The sequence below is a fragment of the Delphinapterus leucas genome, chromosome 1, assembly GCF_059928025.1.
Source record: "Delphinapterus leucas isolate spDelLeu-1000000601 "Yukka" chromosome 1, BTC_Dleu_Yukka2, whole genome shotgun sequence".
NCBI lineage: Eukaryota > Metazoa > Chordata > Mammalia > Artiodactyla > Monodontidae > Delphinapterus > Delphinapterus leucas.
Window position 1 is genome coordinate 107,984,049 of NC_143129.1, and position 19,414 is coordinate 108,003,462.

Here is a 19,414-nt window from a genome sequence, read left to right on the forward strand (position 1 = left end):
ATGAAACACTACAGACCAGAGTGGGCCAAAACAGCTGGACTGTGGGGGTCAAGAGGATCCTGGTAGAGGAATTAAGTTTGAGCCTGGCCTGGAATAAATAGGATTTTATTATCCCATTTAATAAACAATGAGGTACCTTCTGTGAACTAATCACGTGTAAGGTGTTTAGGAAGGACACCAAAATGATCTGGACCCAGTTCCTGTTGTCTGGGGACCAGTGACTAGTGCAGAAAATAGGCAGGCAAACAAATAATCAATCACGGCAATGTGGTAAGTCCTGTGAGAGGGGATTGGATATTTTACCGTGGGAATCTGAAGAGGCTTGTGAGAGAAGGGGTTATTCGAGCGAGCTTTCTAAAGAAGGGCAGGAATCTGCCAGAGAGCAGGAGGGGAACGAGCATTCTTCCCAGCTAATAGCAATGGTCAATAGAAGCTGCAAGTGCAAAGGCCTAGAGGCAAGAGAGCATAGTTCCTTCCAGGAGTAGCGGGGTGGGCCCGTGGGGAGGGGTAGATAGAAGGAGATGGGGTAACGTGAGCAAAAGTTCGGAGGCTGGAGAGGAAGGAGGTTGTGCAGCAGGGTTGGGCCAGAAGAGTGGGTCAGCCTCACCCCCTCGGTGTCCCCTCTGCCTGACACTGACACTTGAGGCTAAGGCAGCAAGCACCTTCTACCACCCGAAAACAAGTCCCCACAACTCAACCCAGACACCAGGGGAAGTCTCCAGCCATCTTTTCTGCTGGTGACAGTTGCAGACAGCTGTAGCTGTCCTGTGGGGGCTGAGAAGCAGAGCTAGAAGATGCTCAGGGCCCCTCTCCCGTTTGGTACAAGCTAGGCTAAGATATTGCCAGTGACAGAGCCTCAGCCCCCAGTGTGGCTCACAGCTGTACCAAAGGAGAGAGACTTGGGCCACACTCCCAGCAGTTGCATCTCCTGGTAACAAAAGCCCTGGAGCGTTCCTGTGTACTGTCAAAGTGAGTCTGCAGTGAAAGCTCCTCAAGCAGGCTGCCGGCTAGAGGCACCTCCTGTGAGTATTCCAAAACTTCCTATCTGCTTGATGAATCCCTCCGGTAGCCAGTCTGGCTGCTGCATCCCCTCTGGCTGCAGGCCTTCCACTGGTCCTGGTCCGTGAGGGCATCCAGGCCCCAGCCCGCTCAGGACGGGCAGCCAAGCTTGGCCTCCATCACTGACTGTCCTGCTTTTCTGTATTTCAGACACTGCTCAGGCTCAGTGCCGTGCTGAGGAAGCTGCTCGTTATCTTCCCCCACTTCTGCCTGGGCCGGGGCCTCATTGACCTGGCACTGAGCCAGGCTGTGACAGACGTCTATGCCCGGTTTGGTGGGTAGCAGTCACATGGCCCTGGATCCTCCAAGGCCGGGAGGGCTGCAGTGGGAGTTCCTATGACAGACCTGCAGCCTGGGCTGGGGCCGGGGTCACCTGGTTGGTCTGGGATTTCCCGGACACTAGAAGGAATCGGAGTGCCTCCGTTTCCATGGCTAAGGAGACTAGGAGGGGTCAAGGGCAGTTCCTACTCTTCCCTAGTCTCACTTGAGGAGCCGGTATGAGACTCGGGTTTGCCTCTGACTTAATCCCTTGCATAAGGCCTAGTCTAGCTGAGCCTAGTGTTGTAACTAGGTCTTTGGGGACAGCTGGGGCAGTTAAGTGGACTAAATTCCTGTCGATTTCTGGTGGCCTCCATCCCCAGGTGAGGAGCACTCTTCAAATCTGTTCCAGTGGGACCTGATTGGGAAGAACCTGGTTGCCATGGCAGTAGAAGGGTTGGTGTACTTCCTCCTGACCCTCCTCATCCAGTACCAATTCTTCTTCACCCTATGGTATGCTCGCGCCGCTGCCCTGAGGGTACCAAGGCCAGCTCCTTGGGCCTGTCAGTCAGGGAACTTGATTTCACATCCAAGCGGTCATCTCTTTCCTCATGAGCCCCACTCCATAAAGTTCTTTATGCTCTCGAAGCCTGGCTTGTTCTGAATAATACGAGGAGAGGTACATTAATATAGGCACATTAGAATTTGTGCGTATTTAAAGTTTAAACTTTAAAGTGTTTAAAATACAATGCTATTAATTTCGATCACTAATATTTAATCCCATTCATTTAAGAAATAGATGGTCGTATTAAATTGGATCATAGCATTGCAAGTGATAATGATTCATTGGTATCCAAAGTACTAGGAAATGGATTTATGCCTTCATGAGAAAATAGACAAAGCGGGCCCCTATGCTAGTCAGAGATTTGAGAATGGGGCCAGGGCAGGGAAGGAAGGGAGTAATATGGGGGTGACGTTCGGGGTGAAGGCAGCCAGATGCAGTGTGGAGCAGGTGGGGCAGTGACTGTGCCCCCCTGGTTGGGGAAGAAGGGGGTTCCTGCCAGCCCTGGCCCACCCCAGCTGTGCCGTTCTTCCCATGCTCTTGCCTGAGGCCCTGCATCATTCTGAAGTGGGTGCTCAACTTTCCAGAAGGCAGCCCCCTCTGCAACCCAGGCTGACATTTACTGGGCTCAGCCCAGAGCCCCAGATTGCAAATCATGGGGCACTCAGAAGAAGCTTTCCCCGACAGTGTTTGTCTCTTATCCTCTCATCCTCTCAGGCTGAATGTGCTCACGTGTAAATAAAGATTCAGAGGACTCGTCTTGAGGTTTTGATCCACAGGGAATTGAATTGTTGGAAAGAGACTGAATGAGATAATGGGTGTCAACACACTTAGAATAAAACAACATGGCCAGTACGTGGTTCTAGTGTGGGAAAGACAGTGTGAGGAGTCGCTGTCCACGGAAGCCTCAGCCCTTACAGGACCCCTGCAGCTTTGGCCACATCTTAGGGGGCCTGGGGCAGGAGACGGGGAGGAGTTATTTACTGAAACAGACTCATTAGCTTCAGACTCTGGTGTCAGCACCATTGAGCGTGTCCTGCCGCATTAGGCCGGAAAGAAGACCAGAGAAGTATTCCACAGTCTCTGGCTTCAAGAAGACTGCCATGGCCATACTGAGAAGCAAGCAGGAAAAGAGAGGAAGGAGAGGGAGGAAGAAGAGGTGCTCTTGGTAGAGGACACGCCTGCCTGCGGGGAGTTCAGGATGTCCGTGAAAGGAGAGGGGGAGGGGGATGAGAGATGGGCCTGGAGAGGAGGGCAGAGCCAGGGGGTGAAATGCCCCCCACCTTGGTGAGGACCTAGAATTTAAGGCTGAGGGCAGCAGAAAGCTGTTGGGGTGTTTTGCTCAGGGGAATGACATGATCTGCCGGGGTTAGAAGGGGAGAGACCAGACAGGAGGCCGCTTTGGCACCCAGGCGTGAGACAGTGGTAACCTGAAAAGGAATGGGGGCATTAGGAGATGGAGTAAAAGAAGTTGATTGGGTAAACAGTAGGAAGTCTGTTAGACAGTACTTAGTAATGATCTGGATATGGCCAGGGAGGAAGGAAGGAAAGTGTGGAGGTCAGGGTGCTCAGGGAGGGTTTCAGAGAAGACGCTGTGCTTTTAAGGACGAGGAGGATTCTGCTCCGCAGGGAAGGAGAACAAGAACACTGAGCCGCTGGCGGTGCCTGTGGGGGCTCGAGCTGGGAAAGGCTAGCATGGGCTGGGGACCATGGGTAGATCAAACGGTTGGCGGCGGAGTTAGTCCAAGATATAAATGGGAGAGCGGGTGGGAAGAGTAGGTGGAGCCTGACTGCAGGGCTCTGGGATTTCAGCTGAGGAGTTAGGCCTTTAGCATACAGCTGATGGAGAACTATGGTTGGGGGCATGAGATAACCTGATGGACTAAAAGAAGTGGGAGGCTTGGGCACTAGTAGCTATCATTTGCTGAGTGCTTGCCATAGACGAAGGGCTTTTTCATGATAACAGCTCTCAGGTTAGGAGTCTTGACTCTGTGCCAGACACTGTGCCACATGCGTCTCCACCACAATCCCATGAGGCACATGCTCTTAACCAGCCCCTCCCTATCTTATGGTTGAGGGAGGTGAGGTTTGGAGAGGTTCGGTGACATGCCCAGGGTCACACATGGGAAGGCCAGGACTGGAGCCCAGGGCAGACTCTGGACTCTAGCACTTGCCCTCTCTGCCTAATGCCTAACGCCTCTCCTGTGGGGAGTCCTCTTGAGAGTTCAAGCCTGCGGGGGTGGAAGGCCAGGCTGAGGCAGAAGCCAGGGAGTGGGAAGAATGTCAGAGGAAAAGAACAGTGTCAAGGATGCTGTACACCAGCTCACTGTCCTCTCTTCTTCATCTAGGACTGCCGAGCCTGCTAAGGAGCCCATCGTAGATGAAGATGATGATGTGGCTGAAGAAAGGCAAAGAATTATTAGTGGAGGAAATAAAACTGATATCTTAAGGCTAAATGAACTAACCAAGGTAAGGGAATAGTTGCCGGCGTGTTAGTTTGGAGGTGCCAGTTGGACCAGAGATGGCACCACGTTGTAATTTGCCTTCTGTAGAATAAGCAATACGCTTATCCAAGCAATTCCTTTCCCTAATTTTATGTGAGGTTATAAAACCTCTGTGTTATAACTTGTCTTCCAAGAATACTCAATGCACTTGCCCTAGTATTCATCTTGGGCACGGACACAGGGCCTCAGTGACAGCCACTGCAACTGAGCCCCGCTAATCTTTCTCCATTCCATTTCCACACGGGGCCAGCTTCGAGACTCAGTGCTCACAGCACCTCTCTGCACATTCGTGTCAAAATATAACCATCTCCTAAACCATCCTTTGCTCTCTTACCTTCCCTACTTAACCCTCTCTCAGTCCTCAGTTCACTTTCTCTGGATCTTACAGATTTATTCAGGCAGCTCCAGCCCAGCGGTGGACAGGCTGTGTGTGGGAGTCCGCCCCGGAGAGGTGGGTACTCTGCAGGCCACATGTGAAAGGGCCTCAGAAAATCAGCTCCTATGCATGTCTCTGGTCTCCTTTCAAGCAGAGCTGGCCAGTAGACGTAAAACACGTGCCACCGTAGGTCAGGTCATTCTGATTTTCTAGTAGCCACAGGAAAAAAGTAAAAGCAGGTGAAATTAATCTTAATCATTAATTTTATACAATATGTCTGAAATAGTATCACTTCAACATGTAATTCGTATAAAACATTATGAGATATTTTACATTCTTTTTTGTTATTGTTCTAAGCCTTCAAAATCTAGTGTGTGTTTTACCTTATAGCTTATAGCCCATGTAGATACATTTCAAGTGCTCAGTAACCACTGTCAAGGAGGAAAAATTCTCCTTCCTGCTACCCTCTTAGGTTCTGGGGCTGGGGCTCTGTCAGCTGGCCTGACCGAAGACCGGTTAACAAGAGAAAAACAAAGAGAAGTTTGTTACTATGTGTACCGTACATACACAGGGGAGAGGACTACCCCAAAGGGGTGGTTAGGACTTGGGCTTATATAGCATCTTAGCAAAGGAACAATACATTTTTAGGGAAGTTGCAAGACAAAGGAAAGGGACTTATAGTTTCTAGGGTGGCAAATTGTAGGAAGGCAAGTATATGGGTAACTAATGGTAGATTAAAGGCTAGTTAGTAAAGTTTGTTATATAGATTCCTCTGGTTTCATCTCCAAGCTGGTAAGAGTCTAAAGTTGTCTCCAGTGATTAATTTTTGTCCATCTTGGTAGAGAGGCAAGGGAAACACCTTGTAAATTTATGTCCTGCTTTGAAGCAAATGCGGGGAGGGCAGAGAGCTTTTCTTACATCTGCTTCTTCTCATTTGCCTTTGGCTCAAAAGCATCCTTGTGCCAAAGCGGCACATTCTGCCGCCTCACACCGTGCATGGCTAGTGACCTGCACAAAGGCCTAAATGCCTCCCCCCACACACACACTGCCCCAGGGCCTGCCGCTCCAGACCTTCCTGGGCTCTAGGGCCAGGCCAATTCTGTGTGTTCTCCCTCAGTGCTTTGGCCTCCTGGGAGTGAATGGAGCTGGCAAAACAACCACATTCAAGATGCTCACTGGGGACAGCACAGTGACGTCAGGTGATGCCACTGTCGCAGGCAAGAGGTGAGTGTCCTGCTCATCCTGTCTCGGGGTGTCTCTCCCAGGTCCTAAGCCATGTCCTTGTCCCACCATAGGAAGGGTAAGCATTGACCCCGTAACTGAGGGTGACTCTGAGAGTCTGAAAGATACATGCAGCAGGGTGGACCTCCCAGAGGACATGGTCCAAAAAGTCTAAGACATAGATTTTCCGGAAAATTGAATTGTGATTGTTAAGAGATTCCTCTGTTAGCGTGAATTCTAGGAAAGCTCTGAGAATCACCAAATCAGTGGATCTTAGTCTTCTGTGGTTCATAAACATCTCACCCTTTGATCATCTGATGAACACACACACCTCCTTCCTATAAAAATACACCATTGTTTCCCATTATCTCTCTTCCTACGTTCTTTGCATTTTGGGGAACTTACTGAGCCCTGAAGCATGTTTATGACCCTACAGGAACTCCTGGACCCCAGGTTAAGAACCTCTGTGATGACACATATCCTTTCTCTGGGTTGAGTTTCTAGATGGGGGATGGTTTGGGGCCCTCAGAGGCCTTATTCTGCATTGGCTATTTCTGTGTCAACACTTGGCTTTGCAGGCCAAGGTTCCTCTATAAAGGGAAAACTGGCATGTGCCCTTGGATTCTGGGAGGGTGCCTCCTGCTCTCTGAAATAAGGAGGATGGAAACAGACTGGTCATCCACAGGACAGTACAGAGAACATGAGCCTGCACTTGTCTGCCTCTTTCCAGGCTGCCCTTTGAACAGCAGAGCTCACACACATTAGATGTGCCCAGAGAAACTCTCTGCCCTGGTTGATGGGTGGAGTTAGGCACTGCTGATATCTAACCAACTTCTGCTTGACTAGGGAAAGCCATCCTCAATATGGCCCAATGCTCCCTGGGTAGGGAGAGTCCTAAGCATTCTTCACTGGCTCAAATAGGATGAATTTGGTTCCCCAGCCATCCCTGTTGGGTCTAAAGCAAAGGGAATGGCAGAGGTGGAGCCATGGCTGGGTCTATCTCATCTTCAGATCTAGCTTAGCCAAGCAAATGACTTCATGATGGTAACAAAGGGGAAAGGGCAGGGAGTGGAGGTGGGGGGACAATAGGTTTTACCATGAGACATCAAGTTATAGTCCAAGTGAGAGACAGATGCCCAGAAGGTAAAACCAAGACAGAAGCTAGAAAGGACGTATAGGTTTAAGACACAGGATTCAGGTTCTTCAGTGGAGTAGTTCCTATGAATTTGGTGAAGTACACTCCTTGCTTCCCTGGGTGGTTTTAATTGGCCCAGCCATACCTAAGTAGTTTTTGTCATAGTGGGGAACTACATGGCCTCTCTCTGTCCCATCCTGTTGCATACTATTGCATCCATCCTTTATTCACAGACCCTAAGCTATAAGAGAAGGGGGAAAGAAATTAGACCAGTCTATGGACAGTTTATTTTTTCATCAAGGCAATATATTTTCTAGCGGGAGAGAATATATTGGTGAAAGGGAGTTGACAGACTCAGTTCATTTCATTTCTTCTTCTCTTCTGCCAGCCTCTTGCTCTAGGTGGTGATCTGATTGGTTCCTCTTTCACTGACTATCTCTGCCACTAAACACACCTGGAGAAATTTACTTCCTTTGGAAAGCACACGTCTTCTCTAGCGACTTTCCAAATGTTTGAAAGGGATCAAAAACCACTAGTCATTTTCTTAAATTTGATCTTCCCTTTGTTTTTAAGAGGTGAACCAATCCAAAAGCATAGCTGTCTTTGGGTAGCAGGTATTCAGTTTATCCTAGACAGGGAAACGGGAGAATTTGACTGGATTCAAAGCTCAGAACTCCTGGAGTTTATCAGTTTCTAACCAAACCGCCCCTGCTCTGATTGCTAAATGTCATGCACATTTCTAAAGCAAAATGGGAGAAGAGAAGAGGCAGCTCTCTTATCTTACTGGCAGAAACTCCTCCAGCCCTAGATCTCTGGTCACCCACTTTGTGAAGGAAACCTGCTAACTGCTTTTTCTTCTTGCAGTATTTTAACCAATATTTCTGACGTCCATCAAAGTATGGGCTACTGTCCTCAGTTTGATGCAATCGATGACCAGCTTACAGGGCGAGAACATCTTTACCTTTATGCCCGGCTTCGAGGTGTACCAGCAGAGAACATCAAGAGGGTAAATAAACATGGTTTGTTATGGCTACTCGAGAACCTGTTTTATGAGAATGCATTTATTTAGAGATGGGAAAGCTGGAGCACGCTATCCATTTATTCATTCAACAAATGCTCGACTGAGTGTCTGCTACGTGTCAAGTACTGTTCTGGAAAACAAGGGTATAGCAGTGAACAAAATAGATTTTAAAAAGTCCTGCCCTAACATCTAACAAAACGATATACACATTTACCCTTTGATCCGGTACAAAATGCATATGCACAAGGTTATTCACTGCCTTTTACTCATAAAATATGGGAAATTAACTAAATGTTCAGACATAGGAAATTGGCTGAATAATTTGTGATAAATACAATAAGGTCTTATGCAGCTGTAAAAAAAAAAAAAGCAAAGAAAATCTCTGTGAACTGATATGGAGTTCTTTCTAGGAGATATAGTTAAGTGAAAAAAGCAAAGTGCAAAAGAGCACATGTAGAATGCTAATTTTTAGTGTAAGAAAGTAGGAAAAATAAGGAAGCGTAAATATGTCTGCTTACCTTTACAAATAGAAATATAGGAAGGATAAACTGGAAAACAATAAATGTAGTGGTCAGCAAGAGGGAAATGGGAGAGAATAACACTTCTCTCAGGGTATTTTTTTTGTATAGTTTAAACTTTTAGAAGCATGTTAATGTTCTACATATTCAAAAAAATAAAACTAAATCAGAATGAAAAAGAGGTAAAAATGAAAACAAAAAGAAAATCCTAACACTGAAAGCAAACTAAAACAAATTAATCCAATTTTATTTCAAATGAATGTAATAATCATACAGGAGGGGAGGAAAAGAACTAATACAAATAAAAATAACTGATGATACAATATTTGACAGTATATCCTCAGTCTTGGGCAGTTGGAGCAGAAAGAAAGAGCTACAAGCAAATTATGAGCTCTTTTTAGTTGATTTGTTTCTTTAGTGGCATGGGCAAAGCAATTCTGAAACAATTTTACATGTTTTGTAGGACTAAGTAAATGAATAAATGTGTTTATGTTGTTTGGAGCCAGAGTTCTCAGTGTGGAAGAAGAGACATACAAATATGAAAAGGGGGAAAGTAAGAAAGAATCCTGTAAGGATGGACTGGAATTGGAGCTATTACTGTGAACTCATGAAATAGTTGTGTGCTTATGTTTGTGCATGCATGCCGTATGTGCTCATGTATATTGTACATAAAAATACCCCAGTAAAAATGAGTATATCTAAGTGTCCAGATTTTGATCTCTAATACCATTCCCCACTAAAAGGAATTATGACTCTTCAGACAACTGACAAATTCCAGGGCTGAGACACCATAGGTAAAATGAGCCTGGAACATCTTATTATGTCAGAAAGTAAAGAGTGCTTTAAAAGAAAATGATAGAGGCATGTCATAAGTGCACAGGAGCCATCTTGAAGGGGCTCCCAATGGCCAAATGTGGGACAATTTAAGCATCAACATAATTAAATACCATGACAATTATAAAACATTGGAGGAAAAGTAGGGATTTATAATTCCATATTGTTAAGTAGATAAGTAAATAGTCAGGAGAGAAGGGATGGTTCTTGCCTACAGTCAAATGCTGAGAGCCAGCTCGTTGGTGTGCAGGAAGTTGCAGAGCTCAAAAATCATTTTGCAAGGATCAGAGTAAAGACTGGGTTGTGACAAGATTTGTGGTTGCTGAGTCTAGGGGAAATTTTTTATGAAAAGCAAGATATTTTTATGGCTTAAAAGTGTCTCCCACAGATTGCTTATTGGTTGTGAGGGGGAAGCCTGATAATCTTACAGTGGAGAAATTAGACAACACTTTAACTGGGTACTCAAAACCACCATCACCACTGAGGGTCACATGGACATCCCATACCCCTAGATGTGATACCCTGAGAAGGACACAACTTCACCTACAGAATATTCTGATTGGGATGCATAACCTGAACCTTACCATGAGAAAACATTTGACAAGATCTAGAGAAACATTCTATTAAAAAAAAAATATATATATATATATATATATATGTATATATGGGTTGTATTCTTAAAAATTATCAAAGTCATAAAAGACATGGAATGGCAGAGAAAGCCTATGGAGATGTTCCTGATCACAGGAGGCTAAGTAGACACAGTGACTGAATAATGTACACTACACTGAAGCCTGTACTGGAGAGAAAATAGTGCTGGAAAGGACATTACTGAGTGAATTGGAAAAATCAGACTGTGAAGGGTAATAATCTAGATAAAAGTATCATGACAGGGCTTCCCTGGTGGCGCAGTGGTTGAGAGTCCGCCTGCCAATGCAGGGGACACGGGTTCGTGCCCTGGTCCGGGAAGATCCCACATGCCGCGGAGCGGCTGGGCCCGTGAGTCGTGGCCGCTGAGCCTGCGCAGTGAGAGGCCCGCGTACCGCAAAAAAAAAAAAAAAAGTAAAAGTATCATGACTATATTAAATTTACTGACAATCATAACTGTACTGTGGTTATGTAAGAGGATGTCCCTGTACTTAGGAAATAGACACTGAAGTATTTAGGAATGAAGGGCCAAGTATAACTGACCCTCAGATGAGTCTGGAAACATTGTGTGTGTGTGTGTGTGTGTGTGTGTAAGAGAAGGAGAGAGAAAAATAGACTAAGAGTCTATGAGTGTTCTTTGCACTATTCTTATTCTTACACGATTCTGTCAGTTGGGGACTATTCCAAATAAAAAGTAAAAAATGGAGCTTATATTCTAGTGGGAAGGACAGACACTAAAAAGATAAACAAGTAAAATATACAATACATTTGAGAGTAAAAAGTCCTTAGGGGAAAAATAAAGCAGGGAAGAATTGTGGGGTATGCACTTTTAGGTAGGGTGGCCCAGGGACAGCTTCACAGAGGAAGTGACTTCTGGGTGAAGACCTGAGTGAACCATGTGGATATCTGGGGGAGAACATTCCAGGTAGAGGCGCAGAAGGCAGAGGCATGGTGGGCCTGTCTCCGAGAGACCTCCCTAGCTCTCCTTCCGTGCACATGCACGTGCACACACGCGCACACACACACACACACACACACACAGTATTCTCTGTCGTAGTTTACTGTTGAGTTCCCTCCAAGCGCTGTTACAATCTGTCATTATTCTGTGTATTTTGGTTGTCTGTCACCACCCCCTGCCATCTGTGAGTACAGCAGCAATGGCCATGTTCACCATTATTCTTTAGCACCTTCTATGCCTGGTTCATAGAAGGTGCTCAATAAGTATATATTAGATGCACACAGAAGACTTCAAGTGTGACCATGATGAGGGGTGGTATCAACAGGTCTGGGACCCACCATCTTCTTAAACAGACCCTAGGACTCTTCCTCTTCTACTCCTAGCCATAGTCCAGGACACTGGGTGAGAAGCATTGTCTGACTCTTGTAAAGCTGAAGGCCATTTCTCAGGGGGCTACACCCAACGGGTGTGGAGCAGACCAAACCACATGGAGATCTAAGGCCCACAGTGGAAAGGAGACATCTGGCCCTTGAAGGCCACGAGCCACCCCCTGAGCCAGCAGGTGGTCCTTTTTCAGCCTAGCTGGGTCTGTCATCCTGAAGATGTGTGATCTGGGAGCCCAAGACTTTGAGTTGGTGGAGGTTTGGGGTGTTTGCTTGTTTGTTTATCCCAAATGGGATTTCTTTCTCTTCCCTAGGTGACAGACTGGAGTATTCAGAGCCTGGGCCTGTCTCTCTACGCAGACCGCCTGGCCGGCACCTACAGTGCAGGCAATAAGCGGAAACTCTCCACAGCCATTGCACTGATAGGCTGCCCACTGCTGGTGCTACTGGTGAGCGCCACCGGGACCACCAAAGGGCTTGCAAGAGCTGAGTGCTGCATCTCTGTTGTCGGGTCTGCAGATATAGAAAACGCAGCGGGCTGTGTTTGTCTGGGTTGTTGCCTGTTCTGCTCGTTTTGAGAATATCAGCCCAGTGTTTGGTTCACAGCTCTTGAGGGGAGATAGAGTCATAACACATTCTTACTGTGAGTTCCTGGGAAGCCTCTTGGGGGCTGCAGGCTCTCTAGCAGGGAAGTTCACCCCCTCTGCAGAATGTCAGGGACTGGTCAAAATTTTTACTGCCTGACAAGGCCTGTCTGGGGTCCTAACTGGACAGGCGCACTGGCCTGGAGCAACAGCCCATGTGGATCTCACCAAAGCTGGACCAGGCCTGAGGCCCCCATACCCATGTAGTCTGGGGTTTATGAAGGCATGGATCACAGGCCTTGGAGGGACCTTGAAAATCACCTGAGCTATCTTCCTGCCTCCTTGCAAACATATACAGAGAATTTTTTCCTTTTTTTAAGATAACTCTATCATTGCCTTAATCAACCTTAACCCATTCACGGGCTGAAACGGGTCTAGAGGTGTGCATGATGTTTCTTCACGGTCCTGATTCACCTCCCGCCTTCCATGCCCTGTGCTGGCTTCCCCGGGTCTTGCCCCATGGGGGAGTGAATTTGTGTTTTGTCTGCCAGAGAGCAGAGCTGCTCAGAGGGAGTCAGCCAAGGAGGGTGCCGGAACCAGCCCCCTGTCCTCTCTGCCTCCCTACAGGATGAGCCCACCACAGGCATGGACCCCCAGGCACGCCGCATGCTGTGGAACACCATCATGAGCATCATCAGAGAAGGGAGAGCCGTGGTCCTCACTTCCCACAGGCAAGAGATTCCCAGGGACTGGGGTGGAGCGGGCAGGCAATGGAGTCCAGTCCTCCCAGCCCTCACCTGCTCTCCCCCGCCCCCAGCATGGAAGAGTGCGAGGCGCTGTGTACCCGGCTTGCCATCATGGTGAAGGGCACCTTTCAGTGTCTGGGCACCATTCAGCACCTCAAGTACAAGTAAGGATATGGTGGGGATTGCCTTTATTACCTTCTGGGGAGAAAGGGGCAGTCAACCAGGCCCTGTGCTCTCTACTAACATGTGGGGGAGTCCTGCTGCCCCCTCATCCCATGGGCAGCGGTGTCTGGGCCTCATTCTGCAGCAGTAGATGGAGAAAGCTGTTGTACTGAATGTAACTCCTCCCTGTTGAGCTAACTGCCTATGGCTGAAGGCTCACCGAGTCTCCAGATGGGGATTCTGATCGGGGCAAATGCAGAGCCCAGTTGGGATGAGGGAGGGTCACTACCACTGCCTAATTATCCCACCACTTAGCCCAGCAGATCCAGAATCCATGACCCATTTAATAAGAGTCCACAACCACGGTAGGAATGATTCAGAGACCAAATGGCCTGAGCAATCAGTGTTCCTTTCTGCCATGTCATATGCTTTTGAATTTGAGAAATGACCATGTATCATATGACAAACCAGCAATGCCAGTAATCTTCAGCAGGATTATCCCGTCCCTGTAAGTTGTGGACTGCTGTAAATAATGTGTTATTAATAACAGTTTGTGCGCCAAAGCCGACAGTCACTTAAAATAAGATTTTTTTAAGAATGTCATGCTCCTTTGCCTTCTGATATGCTTTATAAACTATGAAGGGTGGACTTATAGTTATCACTCATTTATCAGAGATAAATGAGAGCCCAGGACAGAAAAGTCACCATGTCCGTTGGTGAAAGGAAGAGAACCTAACTCACCTCATCTACACCGAGACGCTTCATCTCCATGTATCCAGGAGAGTGTCTTGAACGATACGCATCATGCTTCATACACATCATACAGATAAGTGGTTGAGAGGAAGGTCTAGTAGATTAGCTGCATTTGGGCACTTGACCCATGATATCTTGAGCAACTACAGCTTGCACACTACACAGATATCTAGGGGGACTTCAGCATGTGAGGTCACCAGACCCATGTCAGCAACTTACAGTGGCCACCTGCTGGAGACATGATTGCTCCCTACTCCTTTCCCTATCAGTCCTCAATATCCCCATGGGAGAGCACATGAGAAGGAATGTTCCCATGTGGAGGATGGTCAATTTTCCGGGGTTGAAAGGTAAAGGCATTTTATTGTAAAGGGGAACAATCCTGGATCATGGAGAGAGCACTGAAGTAAGTATACCCTGCTGTAAGTGTGAAGGGAAGCCAGCTCGCCATGCATTCACTCTGGTGGACCATTCTTTATCCACAGGTGAGTGACCTGGTGAGGGGAGGAGGGAAGCACTGATGGCCCTGGCCCTGGCAGCTCCATTTGTTCTGGAAGCTTCCCCAGGGAAGAGCTGCCTTCCTAAACTTTGCTCCCACCAGGCCAGTCTCTTAAAGGGCTGGGCAGTCTTTCCACCACCGAGTAAGCACTGGGCAGCCTGTGATCTCAGCACAGGGCTCAGACCACCCTTGACCTCAGCAAGTATGTTAAAGGGCAAGGAGCAGGGAACACCCATGTCTCCAAGAGGTGGACACAGGAAGCTGTGACACAGGTCTGGAGACCCACTTCACCACACAAGGCATTTAGACCTCTAAAAACTAGTATCAAACCACTTCTCCAGGAACCATCATGGCCCTTTTAATCCTAGTTTTAAACATGTACACTAGATCTATAGTACATGCCTTTAATCCCCAATATTTTTGATGAGTCTAGTCCTCATTTCAGGATTTCCTTAGACCCGACTGCTAACAGGCCTGTACCACACTGCCATGTGCTTCCCTCAGGTTTGGAGATGGCTACATCGTCACAATGAAAATCAAATCCCCGAAGGACGACCTGCTTCCCGACCTGGGCCCCGTGGAGCAGTTCTTCCAGGGGAACTTCCCAGGCAGCGTGCCGAGGGAGAGGCACTACAACGTGCTGCGGTTCCAGGTCTCCTCCTCCTCCCTGGCCAGGATCTTCCGGCTGCTCGCCTCCCACCGGGACAGCCTGCTCATCGAGGAGTACTCAGTCACGCAGACCACGCTGGACCAGGCAAGGCCGAGGGGGCGCCACGTGCAGAGCGGGCCGGGCGAAGGCCGGGCTGGAATCCACACGAGAGCGAGGCAGGACATGCCCACGTGCCAACACTCTAGTCCCTCTGTCCATTAGGGCAAAACTTGGAATATCAGAAATCGTCTTCTAACAATATTTCAGCCATCAGCAGACTTCACGGACCTTTTCACAGCATCCTTCCCAACGACTCTAGGACATTATTTCTCCTTCCTGGTTTGTGGTGGTGGCCATTTTTCTTCTTTTCAAATCAACTTTACTAATGCTTAATTTAAATACAATAGAAAGCACCCACTTAAAGTGTACAGTTCAGTGAGTTTTGATAAATGTGTGCCATGTGTCAGGTTTTTTAACGTGATCGCTTTTTATTGTGGTAAAAAATACATATAAATATATATATATCATAATTAACCTTTTTTTTTTTTTTTTTTTTTTTTTTTTTTGCGGTACGCGGGCCTCTCACTGCTGTGGCCCCTCCCGTTGCGGAGCACAGGCTCCGGACGCGCAGGCTCAGCGGCCATGGCTCACGGGCCCAGCCGCTCCATGGCATGTGGGATCTTCCCGGACCGGGGCACGAACCCGTGTCCCCTGCATCGGCAGGCGGACTCTCAACCACTGCGCCACCAGCGAAGCCCATAATTAACCACTTTAAGTGGCATTACACTTCAGTGGCATTAAGTACTGATAGATTCACATTGTTGTGCAACCATCACCACCATCCATCTCCAGAAACTTTTCATCTTCCCAGACTGAAACTCTGTATTCATCAAGCAATAACTCCCCGTAACCACTCCCCCAGCCACTGGTGACCACTGTTCTACTTTCTGTTGACTACTCCACGTACATCATATAAGTGGAATCATACGATATTTGTCCTTTTGTGCCTAGCTTATTTCAGTTGACATAATGTCCTCAGGGTAAATCCACGTGGCAGCATGTGTTAGAATAGCCTTTCTTTTTAAAGTTGAATACTATTCAGTTGCGTGTATATGCCATGTTTTGTTTATCCATTCATCCATATGGACATTTGTTTCTGGGTTTCATTGGGGTTTTTTTGGTTTTTAAATTAACACCCTTAAAGACTATTCAGTAAAGCAGTGGAAATAGGCAAGTCTCTGTTTACCCTTTGAGGAGCTTCTTATCAGCATAAGCAGGTGGAGGCAGGGACAGGCACACTGAAGAGAGAAGAGGAAAGTGGGGAGATCCGCTCCTGTTCTCCTGGCTTGGGGTATTTTAGTTACTCCTTTAGAGTTTCAGGAGGACACCAGTAGCTGAGAATCTGCCTTGCCTTGTTGACCTTTTAATCCTCCTGTGGGCACTCCTTTGGCTTAGCTCACAATTCCAAGAAAAAGCCCTGTGCCCTGGGCAGGGCACAAGCTGCTCCAGCAGGGCTGTAGTTAACTGGGGAAAACAGAAAGCAAAGTGGGTGGCTGGGTGGAGGGTGCCATTTTCTGGAAACATCTACCCACTCTTGCTCTTCCCCTGCCTCCAGGTGTTTGTGAACTTTGCTAAGCAGCAGACTGAAACTCATGACCTCCCTTTGCACCCTCGAGCTGCTGGAGCCAGTCGACAGGCCAAGGTACCCCTGCTACCCCTTCCCCATCCCCTGCTTGAGGCAGATTCTTGGCTCAGGGACCCAACTGGTCCACTGGGCCTGCGGGGCCTCAAGGCCCAGATATGCCTCCTGCAGAGAGCCCCGCCCGTACCAGACCCCCACCGCCGCCCTGCCTTTCCTCACCTGTCCTGTGCTGCAGGACTTTGAATCGGTAGTTGTGTAGCTTCCTTTTATAATCAGGAAACCTTTGGGTGGTATGGGAGAGCATTTCTGAAAAGAACCGTCCCGCATAGTTTTGCTTACAGCAAAAAAGCACTTGGATTTTGGAAATAAGCAGGGAAGATAGGAGAGAATATTAAAACATTTCAGTTGTTGGGATACTTGATATATATGTCTGATCGTATGTTTGAGTCTCAAAGGAAGGAAATTAACTGGCACTCATTTCAGTGGTGGACTCGTTTGGTTAGAGCAAGACTTATTGTCTGTTTTGTGAAGAGGGCTCTTTGTTCTTTATCGAAATATCAAGACGATGAAGGAAGAAACAACAGAAGGTATGCATCGTGGCCTGTGATAACTCTCAGGGTAGGTGCCTACAGGTTCCTGCCCTGACACAGCGCCCCATGTAAGGAGCACATTAATCCTAGTTCCCCAGAAGGAGAACAAGAGAGATCTGGAGAAAGTTCTGGAGGAGGTGCCAGGATCCAGGTGCCTTGGCCTAAGCCTGGGATGTTAAAGGTCCAATTAACTCAGCCATCCTCTCCTGACTTACCTGGAGAGTAAATCAAATAAAAGCAAAGCATTTTTCCAATAAACAAAGAATGCAAAGCCTTATTTCCCATGAAGTTCTCATTCCTCCCACCAGTTTCTTGATTGCAAGAAAAACCAAGTATAGGTAATGACTGAAACACTCCTTTCCAAGGCACGGCTTGGGATGAATTTTTCCCCTTTCTCTTGACCAGTGGAGACCTAATGGCTACTTAGCAAAGCTGACTTTGCCCAGAAATGCCTAAGTAAAGGCACCAGGGAAAGTGAGTTTTGCTGAGATTTTCCAGCCACTCTTTCTAGTTTATAGATCTCGTAGTTGCTGTCTACACCAGTAGAAAATTATTCTTTGAAAGCCGCTTGCAGTTACAAATCCTTTTTATACCTCAGAATACGTAATTGGGTAGCAAAAGTGTTTCCTAGAGCTACAAATGGTCTCCGCACCCCAACCTGGCATATGCCCTCTTAAAGGGCTAATACTAGGTCATCTCTGGGCCCGACAAGGGGCATTCACAGGCTATGATCTGCAGCACTTAATTCCAAACTTTCCCCCCTTATTAGATTTGACCATTTTTCTGCTTTTTCTGTCACATTTTAGCATACAAATATTAGAAACCTACTGCAACACATTTATTAAATTGGTATCTTTCTATAATAAATTTGTGATTCAAAACCTAACTCTGACTCTGTGACATACCACCCTTATAAAGGTTTGCAGAAATCCTCCTGCATAGCGTTGGACATAAATGTCATGAAACAAACAGTAATAATGTTTTTGTTTATATTATCCCACTTTAAAACAATTTTCCTCTGTAGGAAGTGGACAAAGGGAATTCTGCACCTCAAGGATGACCTAAATGGTGACTTCTGGGCTTTTGAGACAGTAAGAACATGATAACTTTCTTGGGCTAAAAAACACACCAAAAGGTACCATAGGAAATCGTACAGAGGGCGTAGCTGATGTGCATGTCAGCATGTAGCGCGTGGGGCGGGGGTGGGGTAGGGGTGTGGGCGTGAGTCTTTAAAACGTCTGGATTGTAGAATCAGAAGGACCTGCAGGATCATCGGCTCCAACCTTTACAGACAAGGAAACAAGCATAAACTGTAAGCTTGGGTGATCTGATAGACTTCAGTGCCCTCAGCTGAGCTTCCTTCAGAGATTGACTGACAGCTATTTGACTTGAAATCTAAAAGCCATCTCACCACCTCTCCAGAAAACTGAGATGAGAAGTCCATCTGATCTCCTTCTACACTGCTTGTGTTTCCACTGCAGCTGGAAAGGAACTCTGGGCAGCTGGAAGTGCAGGAGCCTTTGCCATATGGTCGTTCAATCAGGCCAGCCAGCATAAGTAATCCCTCGGCAGCAGAAACAAACATATGTGAGGCACACAGCGAATTCCAAATGGGGGCTCTTTTAGAAGGAAACCAGAACTGACTTGCTCACCTGGAACACCTGATGGTGAAACTGACCCAGCCAAATGAGTGCAAAACCCTTTTCATCGGAACCACAGAAGTGGAAAACTTGGTCCATCTTCCTACTGGCTGTGGCCTCCGCACTGCTCTCATTTCAAGTGGATCTGCTTTTTTCTGTGTGTGTTTTATTTTAAGGAGAAAATAAAATGCAAACATACTTATCACAAACTATCCAAATTCACTGATCTCCCTGTGTGCACCATCTGGTATAGATTTAGACATTCTTTGTGCCTCTGTGGCTTCCCATCATTGCGTGAGCTTCTGTGAGAATTATTACCACAGGAGTGCCAGTCACAGCAAGATTCTGCAATGCTGTGGTGGAAATGAATGGACTAGTCTTGATGTTCCATGTCAAGTCAGCTTCATATGGTTTGAAGACAATACCCAACTGGCAATGCATGTAAACATTATCCACTGTCAGCTGGGTATTATTTGCATCTAGGTTTTCCGTCTGTTTGCCCAGCTTATTTAAATGCCTATCTTATAGGTATAATTAAGACAGGATACAAAGAGGCAAGAACAGGTGAGAGTGGCTCTTTGGTTGGTGATGAGACCCAACATGTCTTTGTAACTGTTTGAAGATGCTGAGGCAGTTTCCACAGTGCCGACGTGTGCATTTCTGCAATGATGTTAG

The 19,414-nt window shown here is 47.1% G+C and overlaps 1 protein-coding gene across 1 annotated transcript in view; it reads left to right on the top strand.

Moving 5' to 3' along the window:
* The window catches only part of ABCA4 (ATP binding cassette subfamily A member 4), a 135,115-nt gene extending 117,686 nt beyond the window's left edge, over window positions 1–17,429 (top strand). Inside the window, 12 exon segments of the mRNA XM_089919409.1 lie at window positions 1,210–1,333; window positions 1,701–1,830; window positions 4,228–4,348; window positions 4,772–4,834; window positions 5,877–5,983; window positions 7,980–8,121; window positions 11,792–11,926; window positions 12,689–12,792; window positions 12,879–12,971; window positions 14,723–14,972; window positions 16,483–16,569; window positions 17,041–17,429. Coding sequence (XP_089775535.1) covers window positions 1,210–1,333; window positions 1,701–1,830; window positions 4,228–4,348; window positions 4,772–4,834; window positions 5,877–5,983; window positions 7,980–8,121; window positions 11,792–11,926; window positions 12,689–12,792; window positions 12,879–12,971; window positions 14,723–14,972; window positions 16,483–16,569; window positions 17,041–17,325 — 1,641 coding nt within the window. The 3' untranslated portion in view covers window positions 17,326–17,429.
* The last annotated feature ends 1,985 nt before the right edge of the window (window positions 17,430–19,414 follow it).